This window comes from Heteronotia binoei, chromosome 5, assembly GCF_032191835.1.
Source record: "Heteronotia binoei isolate CCM8104 ecotype False Entrance Well chromosome 5, APGP_CSIRO_Hbin_v1, whole genome shotgun sequence".
Taxonomy (NCBI): Eukaryota; Metazoa; Chordata; class Lepidosauria; order Squamata; family Gekkonidae; genus Heteronotia; species Heteronotia binoei.
Genome location: NC_083227.1, coordinates 12,607,228 through 12,625,794, shown reverse-complemented (window position 1 = coordinate 12,625,794; position 18,567 = coordinate 12,607,228). Strand labels below are relative to the sequence as shown.

Here is an 18,567-nt window from a genome sequence, read left to right as displayed (position 1 = left end):
GATTCTCTATCTTCTTTTCCCACCCCTCTTTCTCTCTCAGCAAAGGAGCCAGCCTCCGGGTCTTTCCTAGAGATTTCCCCGCAAATCAGATCAGTTCCCCAGGGGAGAGGACTGAGGGCTGAAGCAGTAAGAAACAGATTCAGTGATTTAACTAAGTATATAGTTTATTGAAGCATAATACTTGATTATTCTCAGAATACAGGGAATTTTAGAGGCAGTGATGCTCAGGATAGAATCAATACAAAGCCACAGTTAACCAGGCATCCAGTCTACTGTAATATATTCTACATGGGTCTACCCTTGAAGTCAGAATCTCCAGCTTGATTAGAATTTGGGGTGAGGCACAGAACGAAACGTATCTTAAGTTGCTCCATTGGCGACTGTTCCGTTTTCCAGTTTATGTCAAGGTGCTGACTATTACTGACAAAGTCTTAGGGCTTAAGGTCTACAGAGCTACAGGACTGCTTCTCTCAATATGATCTATTGCAACTGCTTTGCTCATCTGTGGAAAGATAATGGGTGAGAGAGAGCAACACACAGAGAACGATTCATGCATGTGGCTCCCAGCTGAGGGAACGTCCCACAAAACAAAAGGAAGATGACCCTCACAATTCTTACATATTTTATTTTATTAGATTTAGGTGTGAGACAGATGCAGTGGGTAGCCATGTTAAGTCTGTCTACATCAGTTAAAAAAGAACTGGAGCATCTGGAAGACTAAATTTGTGGCAAGGTATGAGCTTTCCTGAGTCACAGCTCACTTCTTCAGCTATCTAGATAGGAACCTCTCTCTTTTCAATTGAAACAGAATAGTCTTAGACAGCACTCTAATGCCAGAAATCAGGCTAATTTCCCGGTCTACTTTTCTTTGATGGAATGTCTTTCCACATGCCACTTTCTCCTCAATGTGCATTCTTTCATGGCATCCAAGTCTACTCTTAGAACTGAAGAATTTTCCACGCTCTGTGCATTCTCCCCTGAAAGCCTTGTCCACACTCATCATCTATATGGTTTCTCCAGTGTGAATTGTTTGATGTAAAACTTTTCCCATATTCCTGGCATGTACATGGTCTCTCCCCAGTGTGAATTTGCTTATGGTAAGGCTTCTTTTATGCCTAAAGCCTTTTCAACACCCCAAGCATATATTCGGGTTCTCCCCTTGTGAATTCTTTGATGAAATGTTAACATATTCTTCTCTCGAAAGCTTTTCCCACACTGCAGCATTTATATGGTTTCTCCACTGTATAAATTTTGTCACCGTATGTAAGGCCTCCGTTGCTACTAAAACACTTTCCACATTGCAGGCATCTATATGGGTTCCCTGTAGTGTGAATTTTTTGATGGAAAGTTAACACTGTTCTGTCGGAAGCTTCTTTTACACTCTCATTTATATGGTTTTTCCTGTGTGAAATCTGTCATGGTATGTGTGGCTCATCTTGCTACTTAAGGCGTTCCCGCACTCATGCATTTATGGGGCTTCTCTCCTGTGTGAATTTTTTTATGGCGATTTAAAGTACCTTGCCATAGAAACCTTTCCTCACACTGTAGACATTTATATGGTTTCTCCCCTGTATGAATTCTCTCATGGCAAGTAAGGTTTCCTTTGTAACGGAAACACCATCCACACTCCAAACATTTATATGGCTTCTCTCCTGTGTGAATTCTTTGATGGGAAGTTAATGTACTGTTCTGTTGAAAGCTTTTCCCACACTCCAGACAATTATATAGTTTCTCCCTTGTGTGGATTCTGTCATGGTAATTGAGACTTATTTTACGACTAAAAGCTTTCCCACACTTAAGGCATTTATATGGCTTCTCTCCTGTGTGACTTCTTTGGTGGAAAATTAAAGAACCCTTCCGTAGAAAGCTTTTCCCACACTCTAGACATTTATATGGTTTCTCTCCTGTATGAATTCCCTCATGGCGAGTAAGGCCTCCTTTGCTACTAAAGCACTTTTCACACTCCAAACATTTATATGGCTTCTCTCCTGTGTGAATTCTTTGATGGGAAGTTAACTTACCGTTCTGCTGAAAGCTTTTCCCACACTCCAGACATTTATATGGTTTCTCCCCTTTGTGAATTCTGTCATGGTAAGTGAGGCTTAACTTACGACTAAAAGCTCTCCCACACTCAAGGCATTGATATGGCTTTTCTCCCTTGTGAATTCTTTGGTGGGAAATTAAAATTTTCTTCCATGGAAAGCTTTTCCCACACTCCAAACAATTATATGGTTTCTCCCCAGTATGACTTCTTTCATGGTAAGTGAGACTTACCTTGCGACAAAAGGCTTTCCCACACTCCAGACATTTATATGGTTTCTCTCCTTTGTGAATTCTGTCATGGTAAGTCAGGCTTAACTTACGACTAAAAGTTTTCCCACACTCAAGGCATTTATACGGCTTTTCTCCCGTGTGAATTCTTTGGTGGGAAATTAAAGCATTCTTCCGTAGAAAGCTTTTCCCACACTCCAGGCATTTATATGGTTTCTCCCCTGTATGAATTCTTTGATGGGAAGTTAGTGTATCTTTTCTTACAAAGCTATTCCCACACTCCAGACATTTATATGGTTTCTCCCCTTTGTGAATTCTGTCATGGTGAGTGAGGCTTAACTTACGACTAAAAGTTTTCCCACACTCAAGGCATTTATACGGCTTATCTCCCGTGTGAATTCTTTGGTGGGAAATTAAAGAATTCTTCCATAGAAAGCTTTTCCCACACTCCAGGCATTTGTATGGTTTCTCTCCTGTGTGAATACTTCGATGGAAATTTAAAGTACCCTTCCGTAGAAAGCTTTTCCCACACTCTAGACATTTAGAAGGCTTCTCCCCTATGTGAATTCTTTCATGGTAAGGAAGGCCTCCTTTGCTACTAAAGGACTCCAGGCATATATTTGGCTTCTGTCCTGTATGGATTCTCCTATAATACATAAAGCTTCCATTTTGTTTGAAGCTTTCCCCGCATTTGGGGTAGTTATATGGTTTCTTCCCTTTGTGGCTTCTTTGATGTGAAGTCGGCCGTCCACTCTGATGAAAGCTGCTGTCGTGATCCAGGCAGTTATGTGCTTTCTCCCCTCTATGAGTTCTTTGATGAGAAGTAACATCACTCCAACTGAGCTTTCTCCCACACTCCAGGCTTTTAAAAAAAATTGCCTCTCCTTGAATTCTCTGCATATCTCTGGCTGAAAAAAGAGATAATTGTCAGGACAAGGTGCAAAATGAGAATGAATTACATTAACTGTGGTAGAGAATATATAAATTCAAAAGCTTGGTGTCCAGACACATTTCAAAGGCCTTTGTTAGAGGACCAGCAAAGGTCCTCTTATATTGTACTAAAGGATCAGTAGTTCAGAAAGGCTTCTCAAAAATGAAGCCAGAAGCTGAATTTCACCTCAAGCAGCGATGCAGGCTACCCCTACAGGCATCTTTTTGGCACTCAGCCCAGCTGTTTGGAGGTGAACCGCTTCTTAGGATAAGGAAGGTCATCGAAACCCACCAGCCCCTAGGAAAGAAGCAAAAGAAATGCGCTGTCTCACCACTGACCTGCCAATCCTTTCTCTTCAGCCGAGAACGATAAGAAATGCTCTTCTTCACCTTCCAGCCAGGAAATGAGGTCAGGTTTGGTCATCACTGGTCCTTTTCATCATAAAAAAGAACAGAAAATTACAATTCTACTCTGTGAGCAGGGGTCGAATTTTACCAGGGGCTCCTTTGCATATTAGGCCACACCTCCCTGATGTAGCCAACCCTCCTGGAGTTTACAGTAGGCCCTGTACTAAGAGCCCTGTAACCTCTTGGAGGATTGGCTACGTCAGGGGAATGCAGCTCCTGCTAAAATTCCACTCCTGTCTGTGAGCATCAGTTTGGCTCCTCCAAGCCAACTTGACTATACTCCCATAGGCACAACAGACAAGTAAGAGGAGTGTGGTGGAGTACGGTTGGAGGCTGAGGTTTATTATAACAGTCATAGACCAGATAAAAAGCACAACTCTATCAGATATTTTTTTAAAAGTAAAATATACAAATCTATCAGAGGTATACTACTAAAACACATGTCTATATATACTACAGCAGCGTTAAAATGTGGATAAGATTTTAGTATGTAGCAGTAGTCATTTGTAATAATTTGTAATTTGTAGACAAAGTCTACGTTTTATGTTTATGTTTAACTTGATTTATATCCTGCCCTCGCTGCTGAGGCGGGCTCAAAAAAAAAAAAGAAAAAGCTCCTATTATTTAAAATTTGAGCACAAAACCTAGCTGTCGCTCTGGTGATTGTCGGTATGTCACCAATCAACAATTTCCCCAGAGATATCTTATCCATTAGCACCTTAGACTGTTCTAAAATAGGGAGAATTGTCTTGTCCCTAACTTCCTTATAGAGGGGTCAACGAATGAGAATACGCATGGTGGAGTATTGGACAAGTAGAGGAAATGATCACCCACTGAGCTTTCTGCTCTTGATAAAAAGAATCTGTCAGTCTATCAGCAACATTTTTTAAAACAAAATCATCACAACTGATATCCTTCTGGAGAACAAGAGAGGGTCAGATTTAGGAGTCAGCGGATGTGGAAACATCTTAAGCAGCCGGGCTGCAAGTCTTCTGGCCCTTTCCAAATCACCCAGATGCTAAGAGCATAATAGAAGGCATGCTGGAGCAGGCCAATGGCCCATCTAGTCCAGCACTCACTAACACCCATTGGACAAAAGCCAGGTGACATCAGGAACTCCAGAAGGTCTCTGACTCTTGCCCCCCCGCAGGTTTATCCAATCCCCACTTGAATCTGTTTCCTCTTTTACCTACCACCACTTGACGACACAGTGAATTTTATGAGTTAATCACTCTGCTGTCCCTATAAACGTCACCTGGATCACATCTGTTAGCTCTTCTCAGGTCTCCCTGTTCCATGAAAAACAACCGGGCCAGGTTCTGCCCTCCATATAGGAGAGGTTTGTTTAGAGTAAACTTTTCAACAATTTCTAAGAGTTTTATGTTCCAAGCTCCCACCAAAGCATCCTTTTAGAAACCTAATACTCCAGAGCAACAGAGAATGCGGTAAAAATCATGAGTCTCCATGATAGACCATGTTACCCCCTTCCTTGTAAGCAATGGAGTGGCATCGCCTCATCTTGTGTAGACAGTGGCCAGATCGTGGTGTGGGCTGAACCTCCAGCCTCGAAGCCTGATCTTCCCTGAAGATAAAATCCAACGGCTAACCTTTTCCAGATAGGGCTGCCAACACCTTGATCTAGGCGGGGAATTTCCCGCCCAGGAGGTTCACAAACCGCTGGCCCACATTGGGCCGGTGAAGAGAACTTCCCTCTGCATCGCTGGCACGATGATGTCACCAGGAAGTGACATCACCAAAATGTCAACGCCCGTGCGGGGCCGCTCTAGGCGTTTCCAGGAAAACTCTATGGTTTTCCCGGACGATCTAACCTCCTAAATGGCTAGAGTGTCCAGAGAAAACCATAGAGTTTTCCCGGCAATGGCTAGAGCAGCCTCACATGGGGCGCTGCCATTTTGATGATGTCACTTCCTGGCGACGTTATTTCATCGCACAGCACGCACACGACTGTCCCCCACTGGGGCATGAAGAGGAGTTGGCAACCCTATTTCCAGATGTTGGGTGCATAATAATTCAAGAAAGGCCCACAGCAATCAAAGAAATGAAAAAACCAGGGTGAGCCCTGGTAAAGAATCCTCAATGTGGATGTTGGAAGTCTCTCAGAACAAGCAGTCTAGATGTCCCTAGTAGCATGCTTGACAGCTGAGAACTTATGAAACCAGCAGAAAAGGCAGCCATGTCTCCCCCAATCACATCACAGCACAGGTAAGATAAGGCCCCTTCTTGGACCTGCCCACTTTCTCCAACCCAGTATCTCTCGGCAACCCTTCTGAAGGCCTCTCATGTGCTCCAAGGACTACTAAACAGAGCCTCACGGCTGTGCATGGAGAACTCCGAACTCTTGCCAGATGTGTAGATGGGATGGCATAACTTTTTTTTTCAAGTTTCAAATTTTTTATTAATTAATAAAAACACAATTCTATAAACATCAACTATAACAATAACAATATCTATAACACAAGCCATCCTGTTTTGTATATGATATACAGAGTAAATATCTAGTAAAAATCTGGTTAAGGAAGGTAGTGGGTTTGTACAGTAGAAGATTGCATCGTCTGCAAATAGACTTACTTTATAGGAAGCATTTTGAGAGCCTATTGGCACCCCCTTTATTTGAGGATCAGATCTTACGGCTAGGGCTAGGGGTTCTAAGGACAAGGCAAACAAAACTGGTGATAGGGGACATCCCTGTCTAGTTCCTCTTGATAGAGTCCATCTTTGTGAATTGTAGTTGTTAATGGACAAGAATGCTTTGGGCTCTTCATAAATAGCTTCTATAGAACGTAAAAAAATAGGGCCAAATCCCATGTTTCTAAGAACTGTTTTTAAAAAGAAAATTTCTACCTTGTCAAAGGCTTTTTCAGCGTCAAGAGACAGCATAACTGCCTCTAATTTAGTATTCTTACAATAATTGATGATGTTCAGAGTCTTTCTTATGTTATCAGTTATAGATCTTTCCGGAATAAAACCAGCTTGATCTTTATGAATGTAATTAGAAATGATTTTATTTAACCTGGTAAGGTAGAAGAAAAAATTTTGAAGTCGTGGTTAAGGATAGAGATTGGTCTATAGGAACTTACATTTAGTTTACCCTTGTCTGGTTTAGGTAATACTATTACTTTCGCTTCTTTCCATGAATCAGGCATAGAGCCCTTTGAAAGTACCGAATTGCATGTTTCCAGGAGTGGATCCAGTATATTAGGTAGAAATTTTTTTTGTAAAATTCAGACGTCAAACCATCATTACCTGGCGCTTTATTATTTTTCATATTTTTTATGATTTTTTGCAGTTCAGTACTATCAATAGGTTTTTCAAGGAAAGAGAGGTGTTCTTCTGATATTTTAGTCTTAAAATTAATTTTTTTAAGGAATTCATCAATAGAACTCTGCTGAGGATTATTAGAGTTATATAAATTTCTATAGTAATCTAAAAATTGTGCTGTGATTTCTTTTGTTTTCAGGTGCAGTTCACCTTGTGGGGATCTTATAGCATAAATTAATGAAGAGGTCTTCTTTTGGGCTATTCTATGTTTCAATAATCTCAGATATTTAGGAGATTTAGTAATATATCTCTGTTTTAAATACATTAGTTGTTTTTGGATTTGAGATGTTTCAAGTACTTCTAGTTTCTTGCGTTCAAATTCTAGTTTTTTAAAGGTTCTTTTGCCTCCATATCTCATATGTCTTAGTTCTAGTGTTTTGATATTGTTTTGTAAATCACTTGTGGTTTTTTGTTTATCTTTTTTATATTGAGTTGTTAAAGAGAGGAGGTTGCCTCTCATTACCGCTTTGAACGCATCCCAGACAACTTCTTGCTTTACACCACATGAAGAATTAAAATGAAAATATTCCTCAATCTGCTTCATAGCTGCATCACAAAAACTTTGTTCTTGCAGTAATAAAGAATTTAAAGACCATGAGTGGCCAGTGTCCTCTGTGTTATGTATATCAACTGTAGCTGATATGATGGAGTGGTCTGACAGTGATTGAGAACCAATGTCAGACTCAGTGGTGTGCTGTAGTAGGTCATTAGACATGAGTATATAATCAATACGAGAATAAATGTTGTGTGCTGGTGAGAAAAAAAGAGTATTGCCTTACACCTGGATTCAGTACTCTCCAAACATCTTTTAGGTTATAGCTTAAGAAAAGGGATTGTAATTTGGACGTGGCAGGCGGGATGGCATAACTTAGCCAAAGGGCCTGGCCACATCCTTCCTCAACTGGGCTAGTGATAGAATTGTGACTTTTGGGGTTTTACAGAACAAATTTCTTTCATAACTATGAAACAAATACCTTAATGGCCTGAATTACCCTTACTTTCTTGATGGATTGATGTCAATGTACCTAAACTTACAAACATTTTAATTGAATTTTTACTAGCTGTATAAGCTGCTACAGCATCTAGGTGGAAATGTAAATCACCACTATCGATTTCTTTGTGGTTTGATAATATCTGGAGATTTTTTTTTGTTGTGGGAAAAAAAACTTGTACTATAATTAATATAGAGGAATTGCTGAGCGTAATTCAGATTTTCCAGCAATTTTGTTACCCTTGTTAAATTACTATATGGCTTTAATGGATAAAGTTCCGAATCATGTATATCCCATAGATGTGCTGCAATTGTAATCGGATTATTATCTTAGTTACTTATCTTACAATTACGTATTTGATATTGTCATTACCCATAATGTGTTTGGAGACTGTATTTATTTTATTAAAATAAAATTTAAATCTTAAAAAAAATAAAAAGCCACTTTCTAACTATGAACAAAGAAGAGTCTTTTAGCCACGCTCAAGAGACTCAAGGAGAAAAAGACCCTCACCCAGAGAGGCCACATTCCCATAATTCTCCAGCATGACTTCCTTGTAGAGAGCTCTCTGGGCTGGGCGTAGCAGGGCCCACTCACCCAGGGTGAAATGCACAGCCACCTCTTCGAAGGACACTGGGGGATCCTGGAGGAGGAGGAGAAAGTAATTACTTTCATCAATTGAAAATTGGTTCATGAGATAAATTCAGACATGGATATTCAAACGATTCCTGAACAGCAGCATCCAGAAGGAAATCAGGACCCTGAGATTTCCCCTTCCCAGCTCCCCTTGGGGGCAGCGTGAAGTCAGAGGGGTGGCTGGCACTCACAGGAGAACATAAGAGAAACCATGTTGGACCAGGCCAATGGCCCATCCAGTCCAACACTCTGTGTCACACAGTGGCCCAATAAATATATACACACATACACACTGTGGCTAATAGCTAGTGATGGACCTCTTCTCCATATTTTTATCCAATCCCCTCTTAAAGTTGGCTATGCTTGTAGCTGCCACCACCTCCTATGGCAGTGAATTCCACATGTTAATCACTCCTTGGGTGAAGAAGTACTTCCTTCTATCCGTTTTAACCTGACTGCTCAGCAATTTCATTGAATGCCCATGAGTTCTTGTATTGTGAGGAGGCTACCAGCCAGACGCCCACTCCAGCTTCTTCCTCTTTTGACCCCTCTGCTCAACTTTTAGGTGGAAGGAGCTTCCAAACAGAGAAGGATTTGAGCATACAAACGCACACTGATTTTTGGCAGAGAGGAGAGCCCTTTTAACTCTCTCTCGCTTGAAGGGCAAGCTGGGTGGGCAAGGCAAAAAGGGCACGATGAGGGGCGTATTGCAAACAAACAAACAAAAATTAAGACCGACAATAACAAATTTCTTCAAGTACATTAGAAACAAGAAACCAGCTAAAGAGGCAGTGGGGCTCTTGGATGACCAAGGGGGTAAAAGGATTGCTGAAGGACAATAGGGCAATGACTGAGAAGCTGATTGCATTTTTTGCCTCTGTCTTCACTGCGGAAAATACAATGAGCTTGCCCACTCCAGCACCACCAATTTTGCAAGGGTGTTGAAGGACCGGAGTAAGATTGTGTTGATGAGAGAGGAGGTCCTAGGACTGATAGTGCTTTGAAACTGTTAAAGTGTTTGGAGAGGGCAGAATTTGGGGACCAAGCTCAGCAGGGCTGTGATGCCAAAATTCCTTCCCTCATCTCAGTTTGGTGTAGTGGTTAAGTGTGCGGACTCTTATCTGGGAGAACCGGGTTTGATTCCCCACTCCTCCATCTGCACCTGCTGGAATGGCCTTGGGTCAGCCATAGCTCTGGCAGAGGTTGTCCTTGAAAGGGCAGCTACTGTGAGAGCCCTCTCCAGCCCCACCCACCTCACAGGGTGTCTGTTGTGGGGGAGGAAGGTAAAGGAGATTGTGAGCCGCTCTGAGACTCTTCGGAGTGGGGGGTGGGATATAAATCCACTATCTTCCAATATCTTCTATTCTGGAGATCAGTGATGATTTCCAGGAGAACTCTAGGCCTCGCCTGGAGAGGTTGGTAACCAGCGTTGTTTTATTGTCCCTGTTGGGGCCTCTCTGCACACATAATCCTAGATCAGCTTTGAGCAAAATGGAGGGCAAAGAGACTGATTCAGTGAGCCCTGTAACAGAGCAGAAATTGTTCCCATTTCCCCAGTGATCGCCCCCACTCCTTACCTGAACAGGCCTCATGATGGATCTTTTCCCTCCACCACACGGTGATAGTGAAGAAAGCATCAAGAGTTTCTTTCCATTGCTGCCTGTGAGGATGAAAAAGACAAATGGTGAGAAGCCCTTTTTTGCCCCAGTCACCAAAGTGACTACGTCTTTAGGTTTGCTTCAGAGCGCAACACAAGTTTTTGGGGATAAGAAGAACGATGCTGGATCAGACCAGTGGTCCATTCAACCCAGCATCCCATAGCACACAGCAGCCAATCTGTTCCTCTGAAGGGACAAAACCTAAGAACATAAACAGAGCCCTAGTCCAACATCCTGTCTCACACAGGGGCCAAACCAGTTCCTCTGGAGAGCCAACAATAGGGCTTAGAAGTCAAGGCCTTCATAAGAACATAACAGCCTTGCTGGATCAGACCAGCGGTCCATCTAGTCCGGTATCCTGTCTCACACAGGGGCCAAACCAGTTCCTCTGGAGGACCAACAACACGGCATAGAGGCCGAGGCCTTCATAAGAACATAAGAAGAGCCCTGTTGGGTCAGACCAGTGCTCCATCAGTCCAGCATACTGTCTCACACAGGGGCCGGCTAGTTCCTCTGGAGGGCCAACAACAGGGCAAAGAGGCCTTAGATATTGCCTTCTGGCTTTGGGATTCAGAGGCTTAGTGCCACAGAAGGTGGATGTTCACCTCAGAAGAAGAAATGATTGATTTATTCCATTTTTAGACCTTGCTGTTCACTCAGAGTGGCATACAGCCTGCTTCCCTTTCTCTCTGTGAGGTGGATGGGACTGAGAGAGCACTGAGACCTGTGACTCACCCAAGGTCACCCAAATGGCTGCATGTGTAGGAGTGGGGGATCAAACCCGGTTCTCCAGATTAGAGTCCACCACTCGTAATCACTGCACCAAACTAGCTCTAAACTGAAAAGTCTCAGACTCTTCAGCTTTTCCTCCTAGGGAAGGGGTTCCAGCCCCCGACCATCTTGGTCGCCTTCCTCTGTACTTTTTTCAGCTCTGCGATGTCTTTTTTGAGATACAGTGGTCAAGGAAGATTCCAGAATCTTTGGTCCAATCTTTCCCACTCCCAGCCATTCTTCGTGTTTTAACAATTTGTTAATAACATATGGTTACAATAATTAATTGTCTCTTTTCTATGCTAACCCATATGATATTTCAACCCCCCCTCCCTCCAATATTTGACTTCCCCGAAGTTATAAATTTAAATTCAATTATAAAGTTACTGCTAACCAATCAAAGTTCAATATTTTTCTTCTCATTAATACTAAAAAATTGTCCAATGACTTTTTATATTCCATTCTTTCTCCACATGTCCTTTACATTTCTTCCACTCCTTTTTGAATATATCTAAATCATAGTCTCTTAAAGTTTTAGTTAATTTGTCCATCTCACTCCACGATAAAACTTTCACAATCCAGTCCCATTTCTCTGGTATTTTCCCTGTTTCCACAGCTGCGCATACAATGTCCTAGCAGCTGAGAGCAAGTACCAAATTAAAGTCCTGTCTTCCTTTGGAAATTTTTCTAAATGTAATCCAAGCAAAAAAGTCTCTGCAGTTTTCTTAAAGTCATAACACAAAATTTTGGAGATTTCTTGTTGTATCATCTTCCAAAATTCTTTCGCTTTTTCACAAGTCCACCACATGTGAAAGAAAGAACTTTCGTGTTTTCTACATTTCCAACATCTATCCGACATTTTCTTACTCATCCTAGCCAGCTTTTTGGTCCAATCTTTCCCACTCCCAGCCATTCTTTATGGGGGCACATTCCCTCCTTCCTTACCCATCCATCCCCCTCCCAGCCTCACTAAGACCATCCCTGGGCGTTGAGTACCTGACACTGTGGGTGGCCACCTCAGCTCTTCGACATTTTGATGAGATACCAGGAGGTGGGAGAATCCAGCCAAATGATCTGGGAAACTAGGAATGTTCCTTGACATATTCAAATAAGGGATATTGGCTGTTTATCTCATTAACCCATCTCCCACTATATTTTAATGTATTCTATTTTTCTAATGGCAAACTAGAATGAACTCATGCCCTCTTTTTAACCCAGAGCTAACATCACAACGGACTCTTATTTATTGCAGGTCACAGAATAACTAATGACATAGACATCAATCTGCTATTCTGACATATATTGCCTTGTTTTTGTTGCTTTAGCCCAGTCAACCCAAAGGAGCAATTGACAGACTCTAACTTTTGATTCTTTTAATCTGCTAAAAAAAATATTTCCATGATTTTGCAAACTAATTCACTGCCCACTTCCTCTATATTCAGGACTACTTACCATCCTAGTGTCTGATGAAGTGTGCTTCTAGCACACGAAAACTTAACATTATGAATAAAACGTGGTTGGTCTCAAAGCTGCTCCTTGACTCCTGCTTTGTTCTACTGCTTCAGACCAACACGGTTGCCCACCTGGATCTATCTACAATGAAGAACTCCAGGAGTATAGAAAACTAGCATTTCAAGGACAAAGTTTCTTCCCACTGTCTCTGCTTGTGTGAATCAGGTCAGAGCTGAGGCACAGAACTTCAAGGCACGTTGAATAGGGGCCTTGTCTCTTTTCTTCCATCCAGCAAGATTCTGCTACTTTCGTGCATAATCTTTGGTAGACTTTGTGGGGGGGGCACAGCCTACTCAAGGGAATAGAATTTTTGAATGGAGGAGGAGAAAAATAAAGGCAGAGGGCTCCTCTACTAGGGTGCCATTCCCCAGGGGTTTCCTACAGAAAAGAGCCCAACAAAGGACTCCCAGAGACACAATTACCATTCAAAAGAGCCCACTAAGGACTCATTCATGAAATGTTCAAGCAGGCCCTTCCTAAAGGTCCACAAGAAAATACACTCAAGTTCCTCACAGCCAAATAAATGTCTCCAAACAAATTCCTATGCAGACCCTCAATTGTTTGCAGGGGTCATTTTGTAGACAAAGAGGCGCCAGAGCTGATTAGCACAACTCATTTGCATATGCCACACGCCCCTTACATCAACAGGAAGGGGGACTAAATTACATCAGCTCAGTATCTACCTTAAAACGCTTCTTGGATTTTAATTGCCATAATGAAACCTTATGCCCATAATCCTTTTAAAATTACTTTCTCCTATGTGGCCACAGTGGCAGGAGGAAGATTTCCATCTATCTGCTTTATATGCTTTGGTTATTCCCCCCACCCACCCACCCCCACCCCCCACGGAAGAGCCCCATGGCGCAGTATTAAAGCAGCAGTACTGCAGTCCTAAGCTCTGCTCACCACCTGAGTTCGATCCCTGGTGGAAGCTGGGTTTTCAGGTGGCCGGCTCGAGGTTGATTCAGCCTTCCATCCTTCTGAGGTCGGTCAAATGAGTACCCAGCTTGCTGGGGGGAAAGTGTAGATAAGGAATGGCAAACCACCCCATAAAAAGTCTGCTGTGAAAACGTAAAAGCAATGTCAGCCCCGAGTCAGAAACAACTGGTGCTTCCATGGGGGACCTTTCCTTTTCCTATTTCCCCTACCCCTCTCTACCCCTTTTTTTTTGTGTGTGTGGGGGGAAATATTAGAAAGTATGTCAAATCTTTAAAAAGTAAAGGTAATCCCCTGTGCAAGCACCAGTCAATTTTGACTCTGGGGTGATGTTGCTTTCACAACGTTTTCACGGCAGACTTTTTTTTTACGGGATGGTTTGCCATTGCCTTCCCCAGTCCTCTACACTTTCCCCCAGCAAGCTGGGTCCTCATTCTACCGACCTCGGAAGGATGGAAGGCTGAGTCAGCCTGGAGCCGGCTACCTGAACCAGCTTCCACTGGGATCGAACTCAGGTCGTGAGCAGAAGGCTCTGACTGCAGTACTGCAGCTTTACTGCTCTGCGCCAGGGGGCTCTTTTGTGAAATCTTAAGAGTTCAGCAAAATTCTCACAGGGAGCCCAGAATCAATTTTTTTTTGGGGGGGGGGTGTAAGAAAGAAAGAGCACAACAAAAAAAATTAGAGGATCTGGAGCTCCACTCCTGTGAGATCCTGCCCAAGGTGAGGCCTGATAATTTGTAAAGAAAAGAAAAGAAATGAAAGAGCCTACACACAAACCGGTCCACTTTGACTGGCGTAACCGGTTTAGTTGCCTTTATCAACAGACTAATGGCTCCTTCACACATATTGTGTGGCTCTCAAAGCCCCCAGCCCATCAACCAGCTTGTAGAAGGCATTTGTCTCTTTAGAACATAAGAGAAACCATGTTGGATCAGGCCAATGGCCCATCCAGTCCAACACTCTGTGTCACATAAGAACATAAGAGAAGCCATGTTGGATCAAGTCAGTGGCCCATCCAGTCCAACACTCTGTGTCACATAAGAACATAAGAGAAGCCATGTTGGATCAGGCCAATGGCCCATCCAGCCCAACACTCTGTGTCGTATAAGAACATAAGAGAAGCCATGTTGGATCAAGCCAATGGCCCATCCAGTCCAACACACTGTGTCACATATGAACATAAGAGAAGCCCTGTTGGATCAGGCCAATGGCCCATCCAGTCCAACCCACTGTGTCACATAAGAACATAAGAGAAGCCCTGTTGGATCAGGCCAGTGGCCCATCCAGTCCAACACTCTGCGTCATATAAGAACATAAGAGAAGCCATGTTGGATCAGGCCAATAGCCCATCCAGTCCAACACACTGTGTCACATAAGAACATAAGAGAAGCCCTGTTGGATCAGGCCAATGGCCCATCCAGTCCAACACTCTGCGACACATAAGAACATAAGAGAAGCCCTGTTGGATCAGGCCAATTTCCCATCCAGTCCAACACACTGTCACATAAGAGAAGCCCTGTTGGATTAGGCTGATGGCCCATCCAGTCCAACACTCTGTATCACATAGTGGCCAATATATGTGTGTATTCTCTAAGCCAAGCCAGCCAGTGTCTTGGTGAATGCATTTAAAGTTAAAAGTTGCTTTCTTTCAGCCTCTCTCCCATCTATTTGCTTTTCCCCACCTTCCTTTCCACACCTTCCTTCCTTCCTGTCTTGTGGCTCTCAAACATCTGATGTTTATTCTATGTGGCTCTTACATTAAGCAAGTTTGCCCCCCCCCCTCCAATCTATACAAAGAATGAGTTTGCCTTTTTCACCACTGCAGCCCACCGGGGGTGACTTTCCTCAAACTCTTCACTAGGATCCAAAGATCTTCTTCCCTCTCCACAACTGCACATCCCCATTAGTTCAGAGCTGAAGTTGGATCTTTTTTTTTTGGCCCAATATGCATCACCTTACACTTACAAAGGTGGAACTTCTCTGAGCTTCCTCTCCTGCACCCACTCTCTCCTCCGCAGGCACCCCACCCAAATCTCCAGGAACATCTTGATCCAGACATGGCAACCAGTGTTCCCTCTAAACTGTGTGAGCATAAGCTAGCTCACAGATTTTTAGCCTCCAGCTCACACGTTTTTGTCTTAGCTCAGGAAGGATGACCCCCCCCCCCCCAGAGCACAATAATTTATGCAGTAGCTCACAACTTTAATGCCAGTCGCTCACGACTTTTAATACCAGCAGCCGGGGGTCGTTTTGTAGAAAAATAAGCGGTGGAGCTCATCCAGGGATTGTCATGCAGCTGCTCCTGCTATTCAATGGACAAGATAGTGAGGAGGAGGAGGAGGGGGGACCCTCAGAAAAGTTCAGGATCTGCGCTCCTGTGAGCTCCTGCTGAATCTGAGGCCTGCCAGTAGCTCACAAAGTAGAATTTTTGCTCACAAGACTCTGCAGCTTAAAGGGAACATAGATGGCAACCCTACCAACACCACCACCCCGCCCCCAGCGTCCCAAAAAGCCAAGGACACAGCTACATTATTGGGGAACCCGATGGGCCCTTGTAGGGAAGAAGCTGGGGGGGGGGGGGGCAGAAGGAATGTGGGGGGAGGGGGTCTCTCCTTCCTCCCCCTCCTCAAACCTCCTGCTCTTCCCCATCTCCCCCACCCCCTCGCATCCCGGCCAAAAGGGCAAGAATATCCCCTTCCTTTGTGCACCTCCTGCTTTCCCCCTGATCTCACGGGTGTGTGTGTGTGTGGGTGTGTGTGTGTGTGTGTGTTTCCTTTTGCCTTTGCTCAAAGCGATTTATTTTCTGATGCCAAATCCAGTTCCAGAAATATCTGGGGACTCTGGGGATGGAGCCAGGAGACTTTGGGGGTGGAGCCAAGAGCAAGGTTGTGACAAGCATCATCGAAGTCCAAAAGAGAGTTCGGGCCGCCACACCGAAAGGGACCACCGCACACCTTCTTAAATGCCATCCTTGCATTGGACAATAACGAAGGATAGGGGCATCTCCTTTGGGGGCTCACAGAATTGGACCCCCCGGCCCAATCCTTTTGAAACTTGGAGGGTAATTCGAGAAGAAGCATAGGATGCTATGCTGAAAATTCGGTGCCCCCCGCCCCGCAGAGCCCCAGGTACTCGCAATCAATTCTCCATTATACCCTATAGGAATCGGTCTCCATAGGGTAGGGGTGGCCAACGGTAGCTCTCCAGATGTTTTTTGCTTACAACTCCCATCAGCCCCAGCCAGCACGGCCAATGGGAGTTGTAAGCAAAAAAAATCTGGAGAGCTACCGTTGGCCACCCCTGCCATTGGGAATACTGGAATGCCCAGCAGACTTTCCGATGACCCTGAAGCGGGGCGAGGGCCTCCAAATGGGGGGATCCCCTGCCCCCACCTGGGGATTGGCAACCCTATGCAAGGAAGGGAGGTGAATTGGGGGAGGGCAGAGGGGTCCCCCCCCATTAAGTGCTTCCCCTTCTCCTTCCCTCCACTTGGGGTCTTGCATTCCACACACCCCGCACCCATTCCTCTCCCCCCAAAAAACAAAAGCCCCTTCGAACTCACCCACTCCTTCCCAGGCATTCAAGTAGCAGCCCGGGAAATTCAAAGGTGGCTTTTGCAAGGGCGGAAGCTGGAAATGCCTCCTCCCCCCCCCCGCCAACGTGCCTCTCTAGGATTGAGGACTCTCTTGCTTTAACCCTTGGAGAGGATATCACGGGTTAAAAAGGGACCCGGGAGAGAGAAAGGAAAGGCTTCTTCGCCCAAAGGGTGATTAACCCATGGAATTCACTGCCACAGGAGGTGGTGGCGGCTGCAAGCATAGCCAGCTTCAAAAGGGGGTTGGATCAACATCTGGAGCAGAGGTCCATCAGTGGCTATGAGTTGCAGGGTGTAGATGGAACTCTCTGGGCAGTGATGCTCTGTATTCTTGGTGCTTGGAAGGGCAACAGTGTGAGGACTTCTAGTGTCCTGACCCCACTGATGGACCTCCTGATGGCACCTGGGTTCTTTGGCCACTGTGTGACACAGAGTGTTGAACTGGAGGGGCCATTGGCCTGATCCAACATGGCTTCTCTTATGTTCTTATTTCTGGGGCAGTGATGCTCTGTATTCTTGGTGCTTGGAAGGGCAACAGTGTGAGGGCTTCTAGTGTCCTGGCCCCACTGATGGACCTCCTGATGGCACCTGGGTTCTTTGGACACTGTGTTACACAGAGTGTTGAACTGGAGGGGCCATTGGCATGATCCAACATGGCTTCTCTTATGTTCTTATTTCTGGGGCAGTGATGCTCTGTATTCTTGGTGCTTGGAAGGGCAACAGTGTGAGGGCTTCTAGTGTCCTGGCCCCACTGATGGAACTCCTGATGGCACCTGGGTTTTTTGGCCCCTGTGTGACACAGAGTGTTGGACTGGAGGGGCCATTGGCCTGATCCAACATGGCTTCTCTTGTGTTCCTACATAGTTTTGCCAAGTCCAATTTAAGAAATATATGGGGACTTTGAGGTGGAGCCAGGAGACTTTGGGGGTGGAGCCAAGATCAAGGCTGTGGCAAGCATAATTGAACTCCAAAGGGAGTTCTGGCCATCACATTTAAAGGGATGTCACACCTTTTCAATGCCTTCCTTCCATAGGAAATAATGAAGGATAGGGGCACCTTCTTTTGGGGCTCATAGAATTGGACCCCCTGGTCCAATCGTTTTGAAACTTGGGGGATATTTTGGGGAGAGGCACTAGATGCTGTACTGAAAATGTGGTGCCTCTACCTCAAAAAACAGCTCCCCCAGAGCCCCAGATACCCGTGGATCAATCCACCATTATTTTCTATGGGAATAAATCTCCATAGGGAATAACAGTTCCCAGCAGACATTTCCCTCCCCTCCTCCCGCTTTCTGACGACCCTGAAGTGGGGGGAGGGCCTCCAAACCGAGGGATCCCCTACCCCCACCTGGGGATTGGCAACCCTAAGTCCAAATCAAGAAATATCCAGGGACTTTGGGAGTGGAGCCAGGAGACTTTAGGGGTGGAGCCAAGAGCAAAGTTGTGACAAGTATAACTGCACTCCAAAAGGAGTTCTGGCCATCACATTTAAAAGGACCATCTCCTGTTAAATGCCTCCC

At 44.5% G+C, this 18,567-nt stretch overlaps 2 protein-coding genes across 8 annotated transcripts in view; one reads left to right on the top strand and one right to left on the bottom strand.

Annotated features, from left to right (window-relative positions):
- LOC132571063 (zinc finger protein 883-like) overlaps positions 1–18,567 on the top strand; it is a 661,721-nt gene that overhangs the window by 392,154 nt on the left and 251,000 nt on the right. The window lies entirely within an intron of this gene.
- Positions 147–17,087, bottom strand: LOC132571413 (zinc finger protein 260-like). The gene is made up of 5 exons (XM_060238206.1): positions 17,016–17,087; positions 10,154–10,236; positions 8,454–8,583; positions 3,541–3,633; positions 147–3,179 (listed from the first exon to the last, which is right to left on the bottom strand). The coding sequence occupies exons 2-5, from the start codon at positions 10,211–10,213 to the stop codon at positions 1,444–1,446; spliced, it is 2,019 nt and encodes a 672-aa protein (XP_060094189.1). The 5' UTR covers positions 10,214–10,236; positions 17,016–17,087; the 3' UTR covers positions 147–1,443.

Excerpts from the sequence above, each read along its gene's own strand:
- LOC132571413 (XM_060238206.1), bottom strand. The coding sequence starts at position 10,213 with ATGCTTTCTTCACTATCACCGTGTGGTGGAGGGAAAAGATCCATCATG. Across the intron at positions 8,584-10,153 it reads CCATCATGAGGCCTGTTCAG|GATCCCCCAGTGTCCTTCGA; the intron begins GTAAGGAGTGGG and ends CTCCTCCTCCAG. Across the intron at positions 3,634-8,453 it reads TGGGAATGTGGCCTCTCTGG|GACCAGTGATGACCAAACCT; the intron begins GTGAGGGTCTTT and ends TATGATGAAAAG.